Consider the following 27,033-nt stretch of genomic DNA (forward strand, 5'->3'; position numbering starts at 1 on the left):
GTGATTTAGAAATATGCCTACTTGTGCTTTAGTTGAGTATTTAAATTGTAGCCTATGTGACTAACTTCGTAGGCTACTTCGTTTTATCAACTTGATCAGTTACAGCTGCCCAAAGTCTGTAGCCAAGTATAACACCAGTGTACACGACGTTGCTGTGTCAATACAGATATTTATTTGTTCTCCAAGTAAAACTGAATAGAAATTTATAATTTATAATCTGACAAAAAAAAGAGCTTTAAAGCTTTAAAGAGCTTTTTCTACAACCTGGTGGAAGAGAGTTCTCTCCTGACAGACTGAGAGGCTCAAATAACCTCAGTGAGGTTAAGGCACACCTTGCGATATGATCATTATAGTTATAAAAAAATAAGAGACTAAATGAAAAACAGGTATAAAATACTATATGACAGTAACAAAAAAGTTGTTAAAAATAACAAGAATACAGTTTAAAAGGGGAGTGATTTGTAAAATATCCATAACGAAAAAGAAAGATCTGCTTACAGGGCTGTTTCATATGGGTGTTGAGAGATATATAGATCTCTTAATTTTGCTCTCAAAGTGCACCAGATTGATGCTTTTAACTTCAACATTTAAAAACAAATCTTCCCGGGGGAGCTTGCCCCCAGACCCCCCTAGACGATATGAGGTCCCCCCCCACTTAAATGATGACATGGATAGGATACTAAATACATTTGCACAGGTCTTGTGTCCATATATTTCTGTTTTGGTGGTCATGCCACAACCGTGCACATGCATGCATGTGCGAGTCATGTTAAGATATCTGGATTAAGAGGTTGCTTTTTCTTTGCACAGCATGAAAGAATGGCGAAATGAATGGGCTGTGATTTTAGTTTTTTTAAGCAGAGGTTGAGTTCAATAATTTGTACGGCCCTCAGAAGATGTTGTAAAAATTGAAATGGCCCTTGAGAGGAAAAAGGTTCCCCACCCCTGGTGTAAATAATAATAAAAACCCTTTATTTATAACATCTCTGTCTCCTATTGATCTGAGTATATTATAAAGAATAGCCAGTTAATTGAAGCATTAGTACAGGCCTTTGTCAGATGGTATATTACGCAGTTTTTTTTCTGCTTCTAATAGTTCTCTCTTTTTTCACCATACGTGTGTTTGCATCCCTGTAATTAAACCTATTCCCATTTATCCAACTTTTCAACGTTAATTTATCTTTCAAAGGAAGTGGTGATTAGGGGTTGTTGCTAAATTACCTAACAGGTTTAATTATATTTATTGAATATATATTTTCCTTTTTCACTCGGTTAGTTGAGGCATTGCACATTTTTCCATTTTCTGTGACAATTTCCTGTTTTTCGGGATAAGTTGTGTTCAACTGTATTGTTGCATCTTCTGTACAGGACTTGTCTTACTATATATAGTTCCTTTCTTAACCACTAAGTGTCAGCAAATCACTACCTGTGTCTTTTTAAGCACTTATTATGACCCTGGGTTTTTCCTGCATCCATCCAGCAATGTGCTGTCCAAACTTACTGTAGATATGATAGGCCGATGCATTAAGGTTCATTGATATTATTTCAGTGTGTCCTAACTAAAGATCACTTCTTTAGAAGCATGTGTGTCTGTTTGTCCTAAACATTTTGCTACATTTTAAGAAAGGTTGTTTTTGTGATTGAATGAAAGCTTTCTGACATCTTGGAATAAAATCATATATTTTTGGTAGTAGGCCTACTACTTGAAATAATTGTTGAGGCACCAATGGGTCATGGATTCAATGCATGGATTGCCAACCAGGCTATAGGTCGTCACCTGCCAATTGGTGTCAGTCAGTTTTGTTAATTTTATGAATTGAATCAGCTGGGTAGTCTATGTATTTGTAACCAGAAATAAAGATGAATAATTAATTTAGATTTTTCAGTTAAAAAACACTCCCGTTGCCTGTCCCCACATATCTTTGATGAGCTCTGATATGTCTGATGCCTGATCTAATTCAGACATGCTGTGCAGCTCGACCCTCGGAGGCTGCTCGGACAGCGGTGACCCTGGACTCTTTGGGGTCATGAACACACATGCGTGCATTGAAAGCTTTGTTTGCAGAGCAGCAGTCGGTCCTGCCGGTTGACCCTGTGACCGCACTATCAGCTGTTTGCCCTGAAGAGGGACTGCTTCAGACTCAACCCCAAACATCCTCTGTTGTTCCGTGGGTGATAGTATATCACTCAGTTTTCTCAAATGTCCATACCTAGCGTGAGTGGTTTCACTTCCCCCTCCTGCAGATGCTTCTTTGCTCTGCGTCATGGGTCCCTAAACGCGCGCACATAACTCTACAAGTGCGCTCGTTTAAAAGCTGCACGAACTTTGCCAACGTCAATAGGCGAAAGTGAAACTAGAAAAATGCCTTATTGATGGAGGGATTGAATATTAGCATTAATAGATTCTTAAGTAAAACGTAAATATGATCAGACCAGCACATGTCTAAATGGAAATATTCAGGCGTCTTTGTGCCGTTTTAAAACAATATTGCAACAACCTTTAAGTGAACACGAGAAAGCGAAGCGAAGAGAAAAGTTTGATGCGAAGTTAGAGTCTCTTAATCGAGCCTGAACCCTCCGTTTGTGAGTGCACTTGTGTTTGTGTGTGTTTCAGAAGCTCTGAATAATAAATGAAACCCATTCCACCGCCCCCCCTCCAAACCCCTGCCATCATTACCAAGTGAATGGAGGGAGGCAGAAAGCGCTCAGCCTCCACAACTTTTTGACCGTCAGTCTGACATCTACAGTGACGAAGCGTAGGTGAGCTGCCGGTTGCAGTCAGTGACACACCGGCGGAGAGGAAGAACACACACTCCATGTGATGGAACGGTCATTTATGGAAAGCGCTGATTATTTCCACGCGGAGGAAGTTTTACGCGCCTATTGAGTTTCTCCCGGTCTTCTTTTTATTCAGTTATTTATTAGGTTACTTTTTTAAAAATGGTTAAATTGAGTTATACTCATGAATACGTCTGCGTGTACGTCATATTCATTTAAACTCTAATCCAAGAAGAATAAACATGGATAGTGTTTTTTTATCTTTTTTCATATTATTTATTTTAGAGGCTCGTGCATTGCGTTATGGCATCGCCAACAACCTTCAGTCCTATATGTGAGTAAGCGTTTCTCTGTGTTGTTGTTTATGGGCTATTGACCTTACTGTTATTTTAGGGGACAGATTATTTAGGGATTTACCTTTAATCTTTTCTGAGATATTTTTACAGCCTCATATTCCCTTTGAAGTTTGACATGTGATAAAACTGCTAGTTCACCTGCACATGCAAACACTTGTGTCAAAGACTCAACCAGAGGCATGTTTAGATTCTTGCTATATATAAAGCAGCTGAAAGACAAATATATGTTGTAGATGCTGAATCATTCATTTAACTGTTGTGCACTCTCATCATGGTCTTTATTGGCTTCCATGCACCATCTTACTGTAATTTAAATGATTATACATTAGCCCCATTTGAATTGCCTGAACTGCATTCCTAACTCTGTCAGAGTTAGTTTGAAGCCCCTCAAAGTAAAGAGACACACAGTTATAATGGGTATTTTAAACCCCAAAATAAAGAAAGAGCCTGAAATATATGAGACATGATTTTTTTGGGTTATGCTGCCAATAACAATACGGTCTTTCATATGCAATTACTGCATGTGTAAAACTGGAGGTGCTAGTGATTACTTTCGTTTGAGATGAGCAGCTCGATGTTGTCTTAAGATTCCTGGCGATATCCGTATTTCAGACCTTCCTGTTGGTCCTTGGAGAGTTACCAAAAGAGTATATGTTTTAAAGATCATGTTGCACTTTTTTTTGTTTGTTGAAAAGGTATTTCACACCAAAGCAAATGGTGTGAAAGACAGGCAGGTGGCAGGTCTGCCCGTGAACCCAGACAGACTTTGTTTAGGAAGGACAAAACATCACAGTTGGAAGGCTTATCGTGTTTTACCTGGGGGCGAAATTGTTAACTGCCTGCCATCTCTGCTGACATTCAGCCTCATACATACAAGTGAAAACATGCGCTATCTACCATATGTCCACTAAAAACACTAATATCTTAAGTTAATTGTCTTCAAAATTATGGCTTTTTTTAATTTACATTTTTCAAAAAAGTATTTTGTGTTGAAGTGGTACAGGGATTGTATATCATATGCTTTTGTTTTGAGCAAACCTGGCTTACATCTTAAAAGTTTTGATCTTGTATGATTTGTTTTTGTTGCTTTTCCCATTTGAAGTAGAAGATATAAAATGAATACATTCCACTTTGATGCTAATGCCACCCTCCAAAATACTTTCATGTAACACATTTTGTGTACTGAGGTTTGGGTTGAACTACAGGTAGTATCTTGTAGTTAGCGTCCTGAAAGGGAATGGTTGAGGAATTCCCCTTAAGTCTTAAAAAAATACCAAAACCAGACATTATATGCAGCCTTACACCCCATAACAGGTAAATCCTTCACAGGCATTACGTCGTCACCTAGAAAAAACACTTATGCAAACTATGTACATCTTTTTTTTGCAACATTTCTTATGGCAATCATAAATTCCCCTCCTGCCATCCATGCATCCGTAAAAAACCTTTTGACACCTTAAGTATTTGGCCACTGTTTTTGTTTCAGGCCCAATGTGTGTCTTGAGAGGGAGGTGACGCTGGTCGCCCAGAGGCAGCCATGTGTGCAGGCCTTCACACGCATGGTTAAAGTGTGGAAGCAAGGCTGTGTGGGACAGTCATGGTGTATGGGATACGAGAGAAGGTGAGTAATACACCTCATTTGTCGTCTCCTTTTTCTTCGTAGTCGAAACCTCAAACAAACACTCCCATCTTCACCTGCAGGGAATTTAGTGCCTTGCTGATTAAGCTCTGGCTTGAGCAAAGCATTAATTATGTCTTCCTGAGTCATGCAACCAACATAATTCATCAGACAGGGCATGATCCTTCATTTAACTCCCCCTTCACCAGACAATATCAAACAGGATGAGCTCCCTGACCTCCTATTTCCTCCTAGATCTTTCTCACTCTTGTTCTGTAATCACAGCTTTTTAACCTCTCTTACAGCAGGTAAGTGCAAGGTGTAACCCCACCTCATTGGGGTGAGCAACTTTTTTAACATACAGGCATATATGCGGAAAACATTCCTTTGAAGGAGAGTTCTAATGCTTACATTTCAGCCTGTCTCTGTTTCAAGAGTTTCTCACTTTGCTGCTCACGCTCGCTTTCACAGTATTTTTTACCTTGTTACAAGAGTCAAAGGCTGCTTTGAAGGCAGCAAAGGCCACAATTACTCGCTGTAAACAAAACGTGTTTCCACCATGCGTAATGACTGTGGTGCAATGAGAGGGGTCCTAAAGTACAGGGTTGGCACCATTCTCTGAAATTGGGTCTGCCAGTTACACTTTAATAAAATGGCGCCTTAAAAGTCTGGGAAAATGTTTGCTGAATGTTGTACTGCATGTTACTTTAAGCACAAGCAGTCTTTTGATCAGATTACATTTTTGTTTATCCTTATCCCATGGTATTTAACCACCTAAACATCACAAATGATATGTGCCAAGCAATGTTATGCATGTCACCCACACACTACAGTTTTACATTGAAGTAATACAAAAACTCTGCCTGTTTTTATTGTTTAATTTATAACTTGCTGTTTTTAACTTGATGTTTTTCACATCAATAGGACAGCGTACTACACTGCTTACAGACAAGTGTACAGGCAGGATTATCAGACTGTCTACAAGTGTTGCCCCGGATGGTCTCAACTTAATGGAGAAGCTGGTTGTCTGTATCGTAAGTATCTAGATTCTTTTTATTTTATTCCCCTAAGTGAAAAAGAACCATCCCATTTATCAGGTTTTTGCAGGATGGTATGTACTGTATACTTAAAGACAATTTGTCTTTTCCTGACTCAGCAGGAGATGTGGTGCCTCACCCTTTGGCACAGTGATCTGAATGAAAGATTTCAGAAAAAGGTCAAAAAGGTTAAGAGATGCTTTGCCCATCCAGACTCCTCAACAGATGTTATCAGTCAGCGCCATGTCCACTCTATTTATCCCACAAGGTTTGGATGTGGACGTTGGGAAAGAAATCTCAAGTGTTGACAGAGTGTTGACATTCGCTCTCAAATGAGGCTTGCATAGTATTACCTTCTCTACCCTTAGCAAAAAAAACATTAATGTCCTGGTTTGGGCTATTGCTCTGTAGTTCTCCGGTAATTCTACGATAGATAGCCAGTCAAGCTCATACTTGACCGTTTACGCATTTTTTTGAAGTAAACATTTAAGCTCCAAACGGCCACATTCCTGCACATTTAAATCTTTGCCCTCATCCATATAGTCATGCCACTTTACTCATTCGGAGGTGTGACATGGCGGTGTAGGTCAGAGGAATGCTTTATGGGTATAAAAACAGACAATCCCATCCAATATTTAACCCTACCGATTACAGTCAAGAGCCCCAAAACAATACCTATCAACTTATGGTGGAGAGACCATCTGCTATGCACAAACATAAAAGGTAAAACAAGTATGAATCTCCCCTCTAAGTCCCCGGGTCCATGTATGGAAAGATAGAACTGTTGGCCACAGAGGGGATGCCAGAAGCTCATCTCCTTGCGGATAAGCTTAGCTTCACACCGCTGAGACCAAGAAGCCTCCTTTGATGGGATTTTACAGCCAGTGATCCAGAGCACATAGCCTGCATACCATAGACAGACCCTTGGCAAAGCCTTCCTGTAAACAGTTTGTCCCCCTGTCCGGTTGACAGACAAGAAAGTTCCCACTTCCTTGCTCTTGTGGCCCTACCTCAAACTGACCCGTGCGCTTAGTTTCTAGCGCTGAAACCCCCGGTACAGGCACATTACTGTCTGGGATAGCCCTCTGACGGGATGTAGACCGAGAGAAGATCTCCTGGATGTGCCTGTCATCGGTATGTTATTATGGCATCTGTGCTCTCTTCAAAGAGCTCATTGTTTGCAGGGAGAAAGGTTATAGTATTAAATGATACAAAGAATAATTACAGAGGCTTTGTTTTAAAACATTTATAGAGAAATGTCTCCAAGATACATTCTTAAGGGATGCCGAGTGTTTCCCCTCACTAAATTAGACGGGGTGTTGTGTTTCTTTTTGCGTGACAATGGCGGCTCTCTTCGACATGAGGCAGGGCTTTTATCTCTGTAACCAAAGACGTGGCAGCACTTTGAGATGGGACAAACTAATCACCCTTTTCTCTGAGCCATTGAACCAGGATAAAAGGAAGCTCACACCACAATCCTCCCTCTCTGACTCCTGCGCACTTTGCTATGCACTATCGGTACTGTACCTCAGTCAGCACAATGCAATCTGTGGGGCTGTTTTCAACAGCGCCTTCAACATCCAAAAGGAAAAATCTGCTCTGTAAAATGTACAGCTTTAGCAAATCCTCTGAAAATCCTTAAAAGAGCAGAAGATTGCGCGAGATGGGAATGCTTTGTGTTTGAGATAGTGATTTAGTGTCTGGTACTCCTCAGCTCTCTCACTGCGTTGTGTTGACCCTCTTTTTCTCTCTGTGTGTGTTCCCTAATAAAATGTCAGTGTAAGGTAATTAGTCGGATTACTTCTGGGTATTGTGTGGGAGTAGAGCAGAGTGGAGGCTCAAATAATGTTTTTACAACACACACTGGGGCTGCAAGTTGAGTGGTTTGCCCTTCCTTTAGTTCACCTGTGTTTCTTCTCTGCCTCAACCCATTGAACAGATGTTGACATCCTGTCACAATCTTGCAGTGATTGGCCTCTTTTGTTTTCTCCTCAAGCATTCTTTTTTCTTAGCAATTAGTCAGATATTTGGAAAAATAATATACCACTGCACAGCATATGTCTGGTTATTTTCACAATTGATTTCGCTATCTTGACCCCCTCCCTCTTGTTTTCCCTATAGCCTATTTTTGTCTCAGGCTATTATCATTAGGTTTATGAGTTTTACATTTACAAAATAGCATCAATAGAGTTTTTTGAGCGAGTTGCAAATCTGAAGTATTTGTTCCCAAGTTTTGATGTTTACAGCTTATTACCCAAATAATGCACTGGAATCAGAGAATGGTTGACATCCTTTTCTTTATCAATTATCCAAATAGTTGCAGATTATTTGCTGTTCTTTTTAAGATCTATTTTTAGTTTTTACGACACATTTAATGATTTATTGTCTACGAAAAGTCAGCCATTTCAAAACCCCCAAGTGCAACCAAGGCGACTTTTGTGTGTTTTGTAAAGGCTCAAATTGGCTTGATGACTATCTTGTTCTCCTGAAGGTGAAGAACTCTTGACTCTGTGATGGCGACTTCCTCCTCTCAAACGTTTGGAGGACCACTCAATCAGTGTGTTAAACATTCTACCTCAGCAAGTAGCCACGGGCCGGGTGAGGATGGACAGGGTTAGGCGGGATTGGAAACGAGCAATTATGTTGATTGACGGCAACAATAAGCTTTGTGACAGGGCCTGAGGAGCGGGACAATAGCTCCTCTGGTCTGTCGTCCTCGTTAACCACTGAATAGGAACTGGCCTCCTTTTGTGGCGGGAGCCGGCTGGCAAAGGTAGCTACTAGTGAAATAGGCCCAGTAGCCAGGGAAGAGGAAATGGTCTTATGTCTTATCCATGGGTGGTCTGTGTGTGTTTGTGTGCGTGTGTGTGCGTGCAACAACTATGTCAGCAGTGGAGAGGACTGCTTCAAACTTAGCTGAGCTCAGAAAGACTCAGACTGAGAAACAGACAGAAATCAACCAACTTAGACACAACATGTTGCATTACACGGCAAAACAGTCGTGTAGTTTAAATGTCATCACAACAATTGCCTCTGGTTATGATGAGATATTCCTTTTGATTTAATGAGTAACTTGCAGCAGAGGTTGTAAGGTCAGCAGAATACTGAAAAAACTAATACGTTTTGGAGAGAAACTGCTGTTAGATATTAAGCTCAGAGAATTTTTTTTTTTGACAACTTGAGGTCTGTTGATTCAAGCTGGAATAACTTGTTAACATATTGAGGAATAAGACTTATTCTAGTATGAATCTGGTGAGAAAAACTTGTCAAAGTCCTCAAACAAGAAGTAGACACAGATTCAAAGAAATCACACGCTGCTCAGTTGAAGATGTAATGGTGTAATGCAGGATGGTAATTGAAGCTGTGCAGAAATAATCAGGCTTGCCAGTTTGTACAAAGTATGAACAAGATTCTTGTTTGACAAATTAGTGTAATGTGTTTCCTGTTTGGTCTGAGTGACACATGGCAAAATCATGTCTGATCCGCATCTTTGTTGCATTAGAACTGGAAAAAGGGCATGAACTGACAATGCGGTGGGCCAAATGCTGACCACGTGACAGGTGTTTTTGATCGTGCCTACTCTTTGTGTTGTGACTGAATGTCAATATTCTCATTCACACCATCTTGTGACAGGAGTGTGTATAATATAGAACGTCTGTATGATGTAGGGTGCAGCAAATACCCCAGTTATTCTAATTTTTGGTTTTCCCAAAAACTCTTTGAAATGACACATTCCTCAGCGCAGCAAAACATGATTTGTGGCCTCAAAATACAGTGCTCAGCACCAAGCATACCAATTATGGCACCAGCGGAGTTGAGGCCTTTGTGTCCGTAAAGTGCCCTAAATGTGGTCTCCCTCTAGGTTGCACGGTGGGGGTTAAACAGACTGATGAAGCCTAAACAAACACTGTGTGCTGATTTGGTCATCCCCTTCAGAAACTGTAAGGGTGACACCTGCTCGTTGGTTTTCAGTTTCCCGGCACGAGTCGCTGACCCCTGCTCTTTCTGTCTCTTCTTTTGGTGGGAGCTGCTAATCCTCTGAGAGAAGGTGTCTTTGTAATGGAGTGGAGGCATTCACAGCCACCGATGAGAGTGAGTTTTATGCCACGCTGCATGCCACATTAAGAAATTATTTCAGGGAAGATTAAGCAGGGGCTCAGGATGGGGGCGGCCCAAAAATGCACTGGTTGGCTGCCAAAAATCCAGTGTCTCACATTTTAGGAGGGGGAATGTACATTCCTCTTGTTGTCGCTTAGCCATGCCCCTGTAGTGACTCTTAGAGACAACTGACCTTTTCCTTTGTTTCTAGTAATTAAGTTCATTTAAAGCTTTTTTACCACAATTTGGACACGTTTCATTAACTTAATCCCTCACAGCTGGTGGTAATATAATTGTCCTGAAGAATCTGGATCTTTTTGCAATCAAACCTGACCACAGGGATGCTTTTTTCTGCTTGTCTGTCATCTGTAGCTGTCACCACACCGAAATTCCCTCACATTAGCTAATCACACAAGTGGGGATAGTTAGCTGTATGTTGACTCTACAGTATACTATACAGTATCATTGCTCCTGTAGCCACACAGTTTGGAAGAGCAAAAGGAAGTCATCATGGGCAGATTAGCAGTCGGCTTCCTGTTGGGGTAGGATTTCAGCAGCTTCACTAATAGGGTGAGACTTTGCTCTAATAAGCACATGGATGTATTTGACAGTCATTTGTAGCACTTTATTGAATCTGATGGGTTTTTTTGGGTCTTTTTTTACAGTGAAAAGAGAGAGATAGTCTCTAAGTGTGTCTCTTTTAAGTTGGGTGTGTGTTTACCTTATCGCGTGTATGGGGGAGTTATTTGTTGTAGTCTCCCTGGATGGTCCAACTGTTGAGCAGGTGTCTGCGAATGGAGCCAGATGACAGGCGGATGTTTAGACTGAGTGCTGGTCTCAAAGGAGCCCTGTAAATCTACTGGATGAAATTACTACAACTCATCTGGGGTTATTATGATACGGCTAAAGCTGGACTTTACACAACTTTTATTTTCACAGCCAACGCATCTTTTCATTTCCTCATCTGAACTTTTAGGTGAACCTCTGGTAAAATATCTAAAGTATAGATATTTGTATATCATTAGGGCCGCCACTCATACTTAATACAAACAAATGGCCTTCATAATTTCCCATAAATACAAAGGATACAAATATTAAACGGGCTGCCGCTATACAGACAACTCAGACACACGTTTCAAGTGCTAACAGCAAGAAACGCAGCAACAATAAAAACAGGGATTAGACAAAATCGACTTTGTTTCTGTTTGAGCTGCCCCGGGCACATTGATACCATCACTATGACCATAAATGGATGATCAATGGCAACACAGCCGCCAGTGTCTGGTGTGATGATTGGTCATGCCGCCTCTGGTTGGATTAGATGGGAAGAAAAATGCATATCTGGCAGGAGCCCCACAGTTCAACTGGCATTCAGAGGGTTTCTTCACAAATTCCTCTTATGATTAGCTGGACCATGTTTTTCACTCCCAAAGTGTCATCATGTTGCTAGACGGGGAAAGCAATGATAGACATCAATCCTCTCTACCTGTCATCACTAAGCACTGTACTCTGCTCAGGAGAGTGCAAACAACAGGCCTGGCTCAAACAGCTGTGTCTTACTTCACAGGGATATTAGCCTCAACGCACATGAGATACACACGGGCTGGGAGACTTCAGCATGTACCCATACTCGTAGTGAAGGATTGGCATGATTCATGTGAATGTTGTCCTGGTTTTGGGAATTTGAGGTACCTATATTTCCTAGATTCTTTGAATTTCTTAACGAGGGTGAGTCGTTTGACTTGGAAGGATTTATGGACAAAGGGCCACGGGCCACAGGAGACAGATGAGCAACACTCACCCTGTGACTCGCTGATTTGATCCCATGAACATCTGTATGATCACATATTCAATCGAGGTCATTCTCGAGAAAGGTTACTTTCCTTATTTAAAGTTATACAAGCAGAAGCCCTCTGCTTGTGTCAAACACGTTTACATTCTGTAAAAAGGAGTTTAGAAATGTCTTTGACTTGGCCACATGTCTTTGACTTGGCCGAAAGCCTCCTCTCACATTGGTTAGTGTGAATGGAAGAGACTCAAGGTTCCTGTTTAGTCAGGAGCGAACAGGCCGATGATAAGGTTTTGATAGAAAGAGGTCAGCATTTGAATCTGAAGATGTTGACATCTCGACAGCCAGGTGTCTCTGCTTCACACACTGTTTTCTTTTTGTCTTTCTCTGCAGCGGTGTGTAGCTACGGTGTGTGCTTCAACGGGGGCCACTGTCGGGAGGGGTCCACGCAGCTTTGTGAATGTCTCGCAGGGTTCAACGGGCCCAGCTGCCAGTATGGTGAGTAGAAACATCCTTCCTAGATGTTTTACATTAAGTATCACATTTTCTTTATTTCTTCTCATATTTGTTTGTGCTCCATTTATTTGTTGTTCCTCTTCTTTGCCCCTTTGTTTTTATTTTTGTCGGAAATTCTCGAGCCATTCGTTTATTAGAGTTTAAAACTGCATTGAGGAATTGATTTAGAAACTTTCACGCACGGCAACATTGTTTAGCTACTTTTTTTGTACACATGTCCATATTTCATCATTGTCAGTGGACGCAGTTACAGTGAAATTAAAAGTCAGACTCTACAGACTGAAACTGATAGCTGCCATTTGAATAAAACACCTTTAGCCTCTTGGCTGGAGTCTACAACTCTTATCCGTTTCAGTCAGCTCCCCGCTGAACTCTGTTTGAGTGGTCGCCTTTCTCTATGTGTGAGTGAATGAGAATCTCCACACATCAGCAGTTGGCTCCTTCACCACCAGCCAAGTATTTTATCAGCAACTCCATTGTTGAATTTGGGCTGTTGAAGTAAAACAGTGGAGGACTCCGTTGTTTTTCTGATAAAACCACACGACAGGAAATTCCTCTTAGCGTCAACTTTTGTTTTTTTACCAGAATTGTCCATCTCTTCCCCTTTTTGAAACAGGCCCTCGAGAGACATGTTGCACAAGTTCAAGCTGCTTTGACAAATGAAGATCATGGTCTGCTTTTTTTACGATGGTCTGTCTAGCTTTACGCTCTTTGGCTAGGAGCTCCAAGTTTATCACTTACTTATTCATACACACGTGATTTTCTCAGCAAGAGTTCTCAACAGATGGAGCTTCATGACACCGTTTAGCTATACGTTCAGCGCCTCTTTGGTTATTATAGGAGTTATAATCAAGCCTCAGGATTTGCAGCCCTGACAGCCCATCTATATGATCAGAGCTCTCTGTGGCAGCTGAGCGGTCCTGGCTTACTTCTGATTACTTCATGCTTGAATAAAATACTTAATCACAAGGACAGTAGATGCATGAACACACATGCCCATTGAGGCGCTGCTTTAAACTGTCGATTTTAAGCCTGGTCCTGAAGGGCCTTTTAGACCTCTTTGAACAGATTGAAGCCACCTGTGGAAACTGATGTTGCTCATTAGCATTCATGCTGAATTCGGAGTATAGATTTACAGGAAATTCAACATGTAAACAAAGTTGCCTTGAGACTCTGTACATCTTTCTGATGTCTCTTGACAAGAAAAAAGTCACTCTTTTGTATCAATTGGTGACATTTTATTATGGTAATAATGAGTCTTTAAAACTCTGAACTATCAGCAGATGAATATGTATTAGTCAAATAGATTGATAAGTTTCAGTGTTTAAAAAAAAAGTACATTGATTTCCGCTTCTTAATTGTGACTATGTTATGGTTTCTTTGCATTGGGTGTCAGTAAAAAACAATGTTAGTTGCAGCCCTACACTCAAATATCTTCCAACGCTATAAAAGTTCCCGTCCCCTTCAGTTCTGCTTCCAGGCAGCCGCTGAGATTCACTGTTTGATATCAGTGCCGTCATCCACTGCCCCCACCTCCTTTTCCACACATTGAGATCCGCCAGCATTGTTCTGCATTGTGAATGATAGCTGTCATCAATGGGCACCTAGGGGCCAATGTGGATAGAAAGAGTGCAGTAGACCCCCACACCCTGATCCTCCCTCTATTGGAGGCTATCAGTCCGTAAACTATCTGGCAGATATATTGCCCAGTGATGGGCACAGAAAGGGCTGCTGGATTAAGGGTGTGGGGCTGTTAGTGCCTCCGCCTGACCGGCACAGCACTCGGGACTAAAGGAGTCAGACACAGGCAGGAACAGACTCACAGCTGTCCCTTTCTTGAGGTCCTGCATGTGCCAAATGTAGGTCACTTCAGTGTCAAGAGTCCTGTGGGCAAAGGGAGTAAGCTACAGGCTTAGTACAAAGTGTCTCATTGGAGAAACAGCAATAACAATAACTAATGAATTACTCTTTTAACTGAGTGACGGCTCTGATATATAGTGCGGCTATTACAAAGAACACTCTGGGGTGGTCAGATAAAGACCACTTTGTTGTAACTCTTTCACATTCTTGAGACCCAGATAAATAACCTTGTGGTGTAGATGAGAGCTCGCGGCTCACACAGGCTGCTGTTTTAATTCTGCTGCGGTCCACATGCCGCTCACAACTGTCAGTCACTGCTTGTTCTCTTGTTTACGTAAAAGCTGAAACCGCAGTGGAGGATGTGGCTGAGGACGACTGCGTGGAGCCGCAAAGTTTCACTCATCATCACTTTAGAAGGCAGCGTTAGCATTCCTCTGCAGTCGCATGGTTTAATATTCCCTTTGAGCGCTTTTGATGTGGTTACCCCCTATTTGTGTACAGCTAATTGTGTGTTTATGTCTTCCAAAGGGGACTATTAGTTCCTTGCTCTCAAAAGTTATCTGAAGCTCTCATCTGTTTTGCTTTTTAGTAGAATTGTGTTGCAGTCATGTGGAAGACATAATTACTGTTGTTGTGCTTTGGTTAAGCAATGATCGGTGCTCTAAGGCTTTTTTAGTCATTTCAAAGACACCATATCACATTAATGTCGAAGGCTCACCGACCTCCGCCTAATACCTTGATAATTTCAAGGTTGTATACATCTAATTTCTACAAAAATATTTAGTTAGTTACAAAACCAAAATGCTCAATTTGTTTGAAGTCTGTTTGAAGTTGGCTGTGATTAGTTAGAAAAAGGAGGTGTCATGTACTCCATTGAACCAATTAGGAAAGTAGCAACATTCAAATCAAATGATAATAATGATAATGATGGTTAGTGTTGTTGCTAAGTTGCTGTCAATCAAATCACATCTTTTAGGGATATTTATTCCTGAACTTTATTTTACATGCTTTCTTATTAGTTGATAATATTTCATAATGAAGAGAAATACTCCTGCATCTTACATGTTCGTGTTGCAAGGTCCCTGTGCAAATTAGGTTTTTCTATTGTTCTTGCTCTTTTAAAACTCTTTGTCTTGAATATATCCAGTGGGATTTTGTCACTCGGTGCCTGATGCACTCAGGATCCAGCCTGTCATCAGCAGACAAGTGGTATCCTCTGGGATCAAGAGCTTCCAAGGCTCTTAGACCTCTGGCAGGGCAGATGTCTCCATACCAGCTGACATCTGGGCTCAGCCACAGACAAACAGACAGACAAACGAACAGAAAAAAGCCCGCACTTATCGTAACATCAAACTTTACCGCCTTAGCTAAAGAATCTTAAAAAATCCTTTAAAGCTACCTCATGTCTCGAGTCTGGGGTGAAAGGTAATAAGAAAGTTATCTCAAAAACATAAAAGTGATGGATTGTGTAATAACTTTCTAAGAGTTTGTTGAAATGGATACACAAAGCAGGAATATGGAATCATTGATATCAAAGTTAAATCCTGATAGCAGAGGGATAAAAACGGTGCAACTAGATATAAGAAAATTCTCTTGTTCCTTTCCCACATGTGTTTCTTAGGCCTTTGGTATTGTTGATCCGTACCATAACAAGTTCTACTGAAAGAGCCCTTTCTCTGTTACGGTAATGGCCTCATTTATTTGTTCTTTGCAAATCATCCCTGAACCGTAAGCTCATATCTTGGTTGGGTTTGGGGTCACCGCAATGCCAGCAGGACCCGCTTGTTCTAGACATCACTCAGGACAGACCCTCGCTGATGGCTATCTTCATGCTGTAATGTTTGCTTCAAAGCGAGCTCTGAAGCCACAGCCATGTTGGGTTTGAAGATTTCTGGTATATCATCCATCTAGAAAGTTACTTGCATTTATTCACCAAGATTATGGTATCATACAGCCTCTAAGTAACGCTTCCATTTGTATAGCTTATATCTTGTAAAACAAGGGCTATTGATGTTTTGCTGGACATTTTCAAATGTGTGTTTTCCTTTTTTTCTTCTTAAAATGACAAATCACACACCATGAATATTTAAGCAGATCCTATTTTATAACACGTTCTTACAGCCCCTTAATGGCAGCTATGGAAGATGTTCTGTATGTAAATGGTCTCCCCAAGTAATGAATATAAAGTATTTCTTTAGTTTATAAACAGTTGACCAAAGCCCTTGTTAATGAGCTCAGTTGTTTACTTTGAGCCAATCAGTGCATAACGCCACTCCTCAACAGTCTGGTGGCCAAGGGGCTGAGAAATGGCACACTCTGAAGTAGATGTAGGGATGATAACGATAATGTCAGAGGGGATTTCTCACAACGTTTATAAACCTTTGATTAAGATGTTTTATGATATCTGATCACCTGGGTTAAAAGGACATAATAACAGAGCTGGAAAGTTAATAAGTACATTAACTCAAGTGCTATACTTAAGTTACATTTTGTCAGCACACATTCTAAGTATCCTGGAGTTTGGTTCTGTCCTAGCTGCATTGGGAAGGTGTGTGCTTGTTAGTGTGGTTGAAAGGTCATGACAGCAGCCCTGGAGCTATTTTTGGAATGAATTGCCTCGTTAAAAGACAATTGAGTTGAACAAAATGTTTGAAGTGCACAGACTTGAACAAGGTCAAGAACTCAGTGTGAGATAAAGATAGCGGTGGAAATATTTTAAAGGTACACGGGTCTCCTTCGAACACTCACATCTGATATCTTGCTTTCTTTCTTGCTGTCCGTCTTTCACTGTCTGTCTTTGTTGAGTTTAAGAGCTTTCCAACAAGTTGCATGTGTCTGGAAAGTATGTGCTTCAGAGTGTCTTAATACTGGGATGAGTTTGCGTGTGTAGCTGCAGTCAATAGGGTGATTTCAGATGTTGCTCTTTGCCGTTCCTTCTCTAATGGCTACCCTGCTCTGCAATTACTTTAAGTTAAATAGTGGTCTTTCCTCAGACTAACCGTTCAGTGGCCTGCTGTAGCCTGCCTTTTGTCACCCTCATCTCACATATCACACATGTGGACAAGTACATTCACTTAAAGCAGGCCTTGAGGTGAGTTCTCAAAATCTGTTGAATTTTGATAAATGTGCATAATGTTCACTGCTCGAAAACACGTGTTCTTTTTCCTTTTACACTTCTGTCATGCATGTGTGCATGGATCAGTCCATCGTAGTCATGGTTACCACTAAAGCACATTGAGTCCAAATGTGACTAAATGTGGGTGGTTCATACCTCCCAGATGTCAAATCCAAGTAAAACATTTGTAGCACATCTATCAGAAGTACTTCTGGACGTTGCTGTCTTGACTGACGTCTTTTTTATATACTATCATGCTCATCTTTTGTAGTTTTTCAAAGATCGGAAGTGATTAAAGTATCATTAGTGTAACTCATTGCTTGGCTAAACTGATTTACGTGACAGTGGTTCCTCCCCTTGCGCTAAAGACTGCAGGGGGCAGAGAGGTCAGAGGTCAGGGCAGCATGTGGACCCAGTCTGTGCCATTTCAGAGCTGACTCGACCCTCCATGGCTGCACTCAGCAGTAATGAACAGCGGGAAGGCTATGCGACATCTAACCTTATTTGAAAATCCAGGGTAACTTCTATCATCATGCCTTCTCGTCAAGCCATTTAGAGACTGACAGTGACAGGAGGCAGCAGCAGTGACACAGATGGTATCTGTCATTTTAAAAGCTGGAGGTCTGCATGGGGCCATGTAGTAAAAGAGAACATCCGTTTACCGTATGGTTAAACCATTGCACACATGCTTACTCACTCTGGCAAGGGTAAACGTTTGACTGTCAGTTGGTTTGCAAGGAAACCGTCGCTGACTCTTTGGCTAAATATATAGTGTATCTGCTGCCTTCATGTTTAGGGGTGAGGAATGTGATGAGAGAGGAGCTTTTAGTATGTCGGTCTTGGGACCTTCGCCATTGTAAAAATAAATCCCATTGAAGGGTTTTCACATTTATGGAACCTCCATGCTGAGCAGTTTAGCGAGTAAGTGCTTCAAAATGAAACACACATGCAAGCCCTGGTCCTTACAGCCGGACAGTTTCCTTAGCACAACAAATATTTGACGCCCATTGTGGCAATTTGCCAGTCTGGCTGATATTATATCAAATTCTTTGTTCACTAAGACAATATAAGTTTATGTCGTCGTTCTGAGTTTTGTTTCCAGGTGGAAGAGATCCAAACATGAATATGTCCATGTCAGCCTCAAAGAATGTGAGACTAGCTGTGTAGACCATTTCCATTGCAGGCATTTAACAACCTGTAATCTGAGGCTTCTTTCAACCTGAAGCTTTAGGTACTTTGTGAGGTACTAACTTCTCTTTGCCTTTCCACTATATTTTACAAACCTTTGATATTTTACGTATATACCGTTAATGTTTAATGTGCTGGTCAAGTTAGTGGTTGTTAAGTAGACAAAAAACGAACATGAAAATGTTCGCTGAGAGAGTCAAGTGAAATCTTATTGGTGGTCCCAAATGACGTCCAGCAACTTGTAGTTTTTAAGTTTGCTCTGATGCTCACGTTTATTTGGCTTCTTGGCTAATTTGAATGTTTACTCTGCATTAATAATAATAATAACTGAGATTTCTATAGCGCCTTTCAAGGGACCCAAGGTCGCTTTACAGGAATAGGGCAAGCACAAACAAAACAAAACAAAGGTCAGACAGACAAAACAACAGATCGATTTAAGGGCCGAAAGCCTTGATGAACAGATGGGACTTGAGGGCCCTTTTGAAGGCGTCCAGTGTGGGGATGTTGCGAATCTCCGCAGGGAGAGCGTTCCAGAGGGTGGGGGCTGCCACACTGAAGGCTCTGTCCCCGAAGGTTCTCAGTTTGGTGCGGGGGGTGGTGAGCAGGCCAGAGTCTGAAGACCGCAGGTTCCGGGGTGGGGCATTTGGGTGAAGGATGTCCGATAGGTACTGGGGGGCAAGGGCATGGAGGGACTTGTAGGACAGGAGGAGGACTTTATAAGTTATGCGGAACTTGACCGGCAACCAGTGGAGGTGGATGAGGGTGGGAGTGATGTGCTGCCACGGCTTTGTGTGTGTGAGGACCCGAGCTGCACAGTTTTGGACATACTGGAGCCTGTCCAGGGTTATGTTGGGAACCCCGAACAGGACACCATTGTCTGCCTTTGTGATGTATCCCTGATTCTGTACCACCTTTTTGTTTCCAACTTCTCCAACTACTCGTTGTAAAATGGCCCTCCCCCACCCTCCTCCAAACACTAATGAGGGCCTGGACACCTTTGTTTGTCCAACATGTATTCTCTGTTGTTCCTCTTTTTGTTCTCCTGATTGATGTTAAGGTTAAATAGGGTCTACGTTTGTGTTAGTTGTAGCTTTTCTTTTGATGCGACAACACATCTGCTTTTACAATAATGATCAGCAGATCTGCCAGCAACCCCTGAGAGCAGGAACTTACTTTTAGTATCATGTACCAAGCCGTGCCAGAACATAATTCCAGTAACGCGACCCCAAAGCCAGAGGAGAAAATTGGAAGCGAAGCCATAAAAAATTGATTTGCTTCACATTATGTTTTATTAAATTCCTACAGTGGAAAACGTATGGATTGGCAGGTATAGCGTTGTGATTTTCTTAAACACAATTCGATTACGAAGAAGCTGTGACTGAGTTAAAATCCACTTTCACTGTTGGCAGCTTCATCACAGAGAGGATTCCAAGAATATCACACCTTACATTTTCCATGTTTTCTCAATCTTTTGTCCATAAAATCTGTGAACTGCTGGCTGAGATGGAAGACTTCTACACCATAATTCACATGATTGTCTGTTTCTGTGGTCAGCTACCCAGAGCTAAACATGTGTGTGTTAATCCATGAGCTTGTAAAGCTGTGCGATGCCCAGCTGCAGCCGTTTGTCACTCATGATTGGTGTGTCCATCGTCCACTGAGAGGTCGGAAGGTGTTGGGCATCAGGGCATTAAGTTATATTACTGTTGTGTAACGATCAACACATTTGTTTTATCTGCTCATAGAGCATTTAGAGCATTTTTTTAAGTGGGAGAGGAAAACTTGTAAAAGTCAAATGACTGATAATGGGATAGTAAATGTCTACAAGGATCACAGGCAGTCTACATCATTCTCTGGGTTTCCCTTTTCCTCTCTGGTGGGTTTAACAGACTGCAGCTTAAGTGGCTGTGAACAGGTTGAAGTCTGCCTTTTTACTTTTCTTGGAGAGACTTACGACATCTTAGCTTCTAACCTCAAAAACATAGAATGTGAAAAATGTTGTTATGAGAGCTCTTTTAAGAGCAGTAAACATAGTTAGGTGGTGACACCATCTTCTATTCTTGACTATTGTTTAGGTAATGCTTAGATTTTATCTTACAACACAATCCCTCCCATCATCCATACATTGGACTCTAAATGGACCATTCAGTGACTGGAGCCACTGACATGTTTTCGTTTTTGCCATTTGAAGGTTTAATCCTGTTCTCTGAGTGTTGTTAGCAGGCAGCAAAGCGTGACTTCCAGAGCAGCTGAAAATGAAGGAGGCCATAGAGATGTAGGCAGTGACGGAGGAACAAGGAGCTCCCAGCAACGGTTTCCTCACACATTCTCCCCTCTTTGTCCTAAACTCCTCTGATACTTTATTTTATTACCTCTGTTCTGAAAGAGAGTGAAGCCTGGGATAAGTAAAGGGAAGTTAAAGGGCTGTACAGAAATAAACAGTAGACATATAGTAGTCTCATTGTGAAAAATAATTTGATAGGACCATAACTAACTATTCTATGAGTATTGAATAATTTGTCTGTATATTTTTCAATAATAGTTTATACACTATTATACACCCTTAGTCTATACAATTGGCAGAAAGTAGTACACTATGCCAAAAGAGATATTAGGTTGACCTTCAGAGAGATTCAAGTAGCTAACCACCACATTTAGGAGTTTTAAAGCAGCTTATGTTTTCAATTTTTGCTTAAAATGTATTTGTATAGGCTTTGACCGCCGGTAGTGTTATGGAGCATTTTTTGTATGAATTGGTCGACATTTTCTTGTTTGACACAAAACTAGCGGTGACTTTGACAATGAAGAAGTTAGAGAAGAGTTAGCTTTTCCGTATGTTTGCCTTCCCTATAGTATAGACAAAAGCACGGATCCTTAAAGTCCGTCATTCCTCTTTACAGTGGCTGCCGTCCCATCCTGAAACATTATGAGATATTTAGGTTTAACTATGGGAAAAAGAGAGAACGGCCTCTGAAGTCAGGAAAGCCACCTCTAATGAGAGGGAGTGGGTTGCAGTCCAAGGGTGGGGTACATCCATGCCCATCTACCTGCCATTGCTTCCTGCAGAGCACCCTAATCTCCTGTAATTGTGCCGAGACTGGGCTCCCACCCGTCTCATTAGGCTCTTTACAGCATTCCTGATGAAAGGTCGCTCCTCGTCTGGCTGGGGGCGAGGGCATCTAGTTTGTGTAAATTGGCAGTGACAAGAGTTTGCAAAATACAATTAGAGGAATAATCAGCGTGGACTGATCCCTTCATCTGCCAGTGGTGTCCAATTCTCCTCTTCTCCAGCACCTTGTAACTCGACTGAAACTCCTCATCGTTACCAAATCTGCCTTTCCCCTCCTTATCAGCTCCTTGTGTATATAACTGAGCAAAACATTTCACTTCTAACCTCTGTTTCTCCTCCACCTACGACATGATCTCCTCTGTTGGGTATTATCTCCATATGGAAGCAACTTAGCCTTGGGGAACGTTCACTCAACAGTGCGCTCTCCTTCAATGCACCGCGCTTAAATTATGTTTCATGAGGTGTAAAAAGAAAATGATTATCTGAAAGAAATGTAATGAGACAGGGTCAGTCGCCTTTCACATGTCAAGGCTTTTAAAAAAAACAGACTCTATTTTCAATCCCATTACTGTCATTGGGCTCTTATCTCGGTGGAGACTGGTTTAGCTTGCCTTTTTGCTTTAGCCACACCATTTTATATTTGTGGAAAACTATAATGTAATATAATGACAATAACAATATAATGTGTTAATAAAACACAAATGTGAACATTAAAGCTAAGTTAAAACCAAATCAGAGTTTGTAGTATGAGGTCATAAAGGTGGCCAAGACACAGTAAAGTTTATCAAAGAAAGGGTTAGCATTTGATCAGGATTATTGTAGTACCGATCCATTAAAATCTGCCATCATCACCCCTTATTGATCCTTAAGATCATCTCGAGGCAGCTTTAATGAATATGTCCACACATTAAAGGCCTAATCCGCAGATGGAAAATCATAAATGAAGTATTCCAAACATTCAAATGCAAGTGCGACTTCAATTTACCTGCACTAACATTCTCAATTGTTATTGATTGTTGATCTGTGATTCCCAAAATGTGTACACATCTTCTGTTTCGATGTGCTGAAAACTGTTTGAATATCTTGCTGTATGTTGCCTCATCTGTGTGATGCTTCAATTGAGTTTTTCCACTACATTTGTGCCATGCTGCGTATGAAAACAATACAACACAATTCATTCAAGGTCAGGAATAAACCACCTCATCACATTGCTGCTTGAGCAGGTGCCGTAAGCAGAGCCTTATAATTAGATTTAGCCGAGGGATGTTCATTTGACTGCTGTTCCTTTCAACCTTGAACAACTGTAAAACCAGTGTCACACTTGAACAAGAAATGTACACCTTGAGCGTGACAGTGTGTGATGTATCTGGCACTTTCTGCCCCGCAGGTAAAAGGTTCTGAGCTATTTCCATCCGCTGCACACATACCACAGCAGCATATCTCACACATTCAACCGAGAGGGAGACAGGCTGGAAACCACAACAAGTCATTTTTGGATTCCTGCTGGCTTCCATGTGTTGTCGCGGGCGCTCGATACTCCCGGGTCAGAGTTGGGAAAGACAGGTCCAAGCAGGTAGAGCAGATAGAGCACACGCAAAGGGTCACAGGGCAATCCCTTGAGGACCATGAGGTATTTTTTCCTCCTGTGTAGATCATAAAATGTTATTTTGGAGACATGCACTGGTTCATACAGCTGGCCTACTTTTTTTGTGATGTCTGTAACGTTTACTGACAGTAAAAATGAGTGACAGACGTCGGAAAGCTTTTACTTTCCATAGGGTTTAAAGGGACACACGTCTCTCGAGATTTATTGCTCTCTCTCATGTAATGATTACAGTCAAAACAGGCTCTTTACGATTGTCTCTACTAGTACACAACACTCAGATCTCCATTTTATGACGGCTGGTGACAAAGCCTTGTGAGTTGTGACACTTTCCGAGGTGATTTGATCTGCCTGTGTCTGGGAATGAAGGAGCTGTAGTGAAGACATGTGCAGATATTAAAGCTTACAGTTGTAAGAAGCAGCTGGCTCTAAAGGATGGGGTTTCCTTTAACACATAAACACACACGAGTACCTACACTCAAGTGTGTGTGAAACACACTCGCCTTGCTGTGCAGTGAATTGGATCATCACAACAGGGATTAGAGGAGTTTAGGACTCAGTGGAGCAGAATGTTCACTAAACAAACCCAACACTGGAGTTTTGTGCCTTTGATGTTGCACATAACTCACATGGCTAAAACTTTAACAAATAATAAAATCAAAAGCTCAGTGGGGCGGGTAATAGCCCGTACAGAGACTACGAGTCGCTTGATTTATATTTTTGCAGAATAATCCAGCAGCATCCCTGTGCTCTCTCAGAACACCAGTCTGCCGCCTGTCTGGAGTTTCTTGTCAACACATGCCTTGTGAAGAAGTGAATAAAAACAAAAAGCATCTGTTGATAAAAAAAAGATAAGCAGAGAATTTAGATATCGCTAATCTGCATTTTCACATGAGAAACGTTCAATTGAAGCAAAGTGTCCGCCACAGCTGACTTGAGTGGGCTGACACACTTGTCAAAAGAGCAAAAACATGATGAACAGCAAAACATTTACTTAACGTAGCAACAACAATTAATCTGCAGATTACTTTCTCTGTTAATTGGTAACTAAATTGTTCTATACAAATCACAAAGCAGTACAAAGAAATCCCATTGCAGTATCCTAGAGTACAATGAGACATCATCGTATGTCTTTTTTGTTTAACCAAAGGTTTATTGCGTTCAATTTACCAGAATGTAAGATCAAGAAAAGCTATTCATTTGAGAACCTGGACCAACATAAATATATAATTTTGGCTTTAAAATAAACAATACATTCCTGTTAAACTACTAATCTTTTCATTGACTAATCGTTGCAGCTCTACATGATTTCCTCTTTTGATTAATTGATATACTTAAGAAACAAGCTGGAGGGTGTTACTATTGTACTATTTTAGTATATTTTGAGTAATTAGAGATGAAGCCGCTCAGAACGCTTCACCACTGAGATGTGTGGAAGCCTCCTGGTTTTAATGCCTTAGTAAAAAGTATTTAAAAAAAGAAAATAAACTATAAACTGTGCATACTGTAATACCCCTTTTACCTAATGGTGGTCTGCCTTTTCTCTCCAAAGTTAGAACAGATTGTTAATTCCTTCATGGAAACATCAGAGGTTTGTGAAAGGAGGCACGAACGTCTTAAAGATCAGTGGATAAACATCACAGAGGTCCGTGTGTGGCTGGTGCTTTGTCATTAAGGGGACATATTTTAACCCGGTTTCGTGAAAGCCACACCACGTCCGAATGATAGTGCCACTTAAAAACAACTCAGCTGCCACACTGACCACAATTACAGAGCTTTAGGAAGGAGCTCGTACCCAACACCAGCACTGAGATGACATCACATTGGATTAAGGGCTGGAAATTATTGGATGCTTAATACAGCTACATAGTTTTCTGCTGTTCTGTGCGGTGAACCGATATAAAGATGTTTAACCAGAGCAGGCACGTTTACAGCTAAAGTGTGGTCCTCTTTGATTTCGAATTATGATATTGTTATAGCTGTGTTTTAGTTAAATGATGAATGAGAACAGAGCTGAATCACATAGTGTCAATTTGATAAAAATCCAGCTGCACATCTGGGCTTTTGTTGACGCAGCAGGAGCTAACAGCAGGGGGCAATGTTGAACTTGAGCTGAGGCCGTAATGAGAAGGAAGGAAAGAAATGCATCCTCTTGTCAGTCAATTCTTCATAAAATGACAGCCTATCAAATGATTGTCTCCTGTAGTTTGATATGTGTTTACTGTCTCGTCTGAGGATCTGACCAACCAATGTTTTCAGTCATTTACAAGGATACCTCGAGCTAAATTACTTACTAACACATTGAACCAAACCGCAAAATATACCTTTTGGATTATTTGGATATCTACCTCTAGAAAGAATATCCATGAAGAAACCATAAGTTATAGGGTCCATAAAATAACATGTATAATAATGTTTGTGAGCACCAGTTCATCTGTTTTGTTTGAGCTTCTGCCAGGCAGCTTTGTGTGTTGAATTAAAGAAACGTGTCCTCTTCAAAGGCATTTTATTTGTTCAGCAACTTTGAGCAACGAGGCAACCTATAGTGCTGTACATATGACATAAGGCAGTTAGACAAGATATACATGGCACACAAGGCAATATAAAAATAATCACATTAAGAGGATTTAAAAAAGAAATAGAATGTAAAAATTGTCCAAATACTAATACAAATATTGAACATTTTTATTTACTTCAAGAGATAAGTAAATGAGTCTTAACCAATGCAACTTTGACTTTTAAAGACCCGTAAACAACCATTTTATGGTCGGCAATGCCGGAGGTCAAAAGTGAGGAGGAGTTTCCTGTGAAAGAGTAAATGGTCAGTTCCAGTTCATAGTTGGTTTGTTGGTCGGTGAGATGAACCGTCCCGCTTTCACATGTGCAGGTTAGTCGTCTGAATGAAACCTCCAGCCAATCCCCATCTCTTTAGCACCTGGTGAATGAAAGCAGCTGTGAGGCAGCAGGGAATGAACACTAGCAACGCAAACCAGCAGGCTTTTGGATCAGGGCGCGAAAAAGGAAAAAAAAGGTTGTGCTATCCTCGGCGCCCCCCTCCTCATCCCTCAATGCATACTGCAATTTTCCGGACCTTGACTCCCCCCAGATGATATCAGAGAGCTGGTGGTTTTTGTTGGCCCTCAGTGGTCTAGCGAGACGTTGGCGTCTGCCGTCCTAGGAGCAGCGGCTGTCACCCTTATCGCAGGAAGTCAGACAATCCAGCGGAGGAATGTAAACCCAGAGCATGGCTGCAGCTGAACTTGCAGAATTGAAGAGTTTTCTTTTTAATCCTCCACCCGATTGCTTTGGAACTGACTGCCCATTACAGGGGAATACATATGGTACGCGTTTGATTATTTTTCACACACGTGAAGACATAACAGCTCCGAGAAATTGGGTACTAGGTTTGTTATCCTTTCAGAACAATGTACAGAAACTCATATTAGAAACACTTCCAGGGTTTCTTTTATGAAATAGTTTTGGAAAGGTGGTAAGTCGATCACAACCTGATTTGTTATGATCAGTGTAGTCCGTAGAAGTGAAACCCAGTAAATATTTGGCATTTGCTGTGGGAAAGATTTGAGCAGTACTGATTTCATGCAAGGCCCCCCCCCACCACTGTTTTGGACCCCTTTTATACACTGCAATGACATACAAAACCACAAACTCAAGCTTCCAAATAAATATAAAGTAGAATAAATACTTTCTATTTTTTAACAAAGATTTTATATTGTAAGCTTTTAATACTGACAATATTATTTTTGATGAGTTAAAGAATAGAATAGGAGGGATGAAACCCCTCCTTAATGGTCACACATGCAGAGCACACAGCACACACAGTGAAATGTGGCCTCTGCATTTAACCCATCCTAGTACCAGGAGCAGTGGGCAGCTATTGCACAGCGCCCGGGGTGTCCGGTGCCTTGCTCAAGGGCACCACGGCAGGGCCCAGGAGGTGATCTGGGACCTCTCCAAGTAGCAGTCCACACTCCTCTATTCAGGGAC

At 41.3% G+C, this 27,033-nt stretch overlaps 1 protein-coding gene across 1 annotated transcript in view; it reads left to right on the plus strand.

Annotated features, from left to right (window-relative positions):
• Window positions 1-2,747: 2,747 nt before the first annotated feature.
• Window positions 2,748-27,033, plus strand: part of megf6b (multiple EGF-like-domains 6b) — a 57,851-nt gene continuing 33,565 nt past the window's right edge. Inside the window, exons 1-4 of the mRNA XM_034082679.2 lie at window positions 2,748-3,112; window positions 4,621-4,755; window positions 5,677-5,786; window positions 12,070-12,174. Of these exons, the coding sequence (XP_033938570.1) occupies window positions 3,021-3,112; window positions 4,621-4,755; window positions 5,677-5,786; window positions 12,070-12,174 (442 nt within the window). The 5' untranslated portion in view covers window positions 2,748-3,020. The remainder of the gene's footprint in view (window positions 3,113-4,620; window positions 4,756-5,676; window positions 5,787-12,069; window positions 12,175-27,033) is intronic.

The sequence above is a fragment of the Pseudochaenichthys georgianus genome, chromosome 5 (genome assembly GCF_902827115.2).
Source record: "Pseudochaenichthys georgianus chromosome 5, fPseGeo1.2, whole genome shotgun sequence".
In the NCBI taxonomy this organism is placed as follows: Eukaryota; Metazoa; Chordata; class Actinopteri; order Perciformes; family Channichthyidae; genus Pseudochaenichthys; species Pseudochaenichthys georgianus.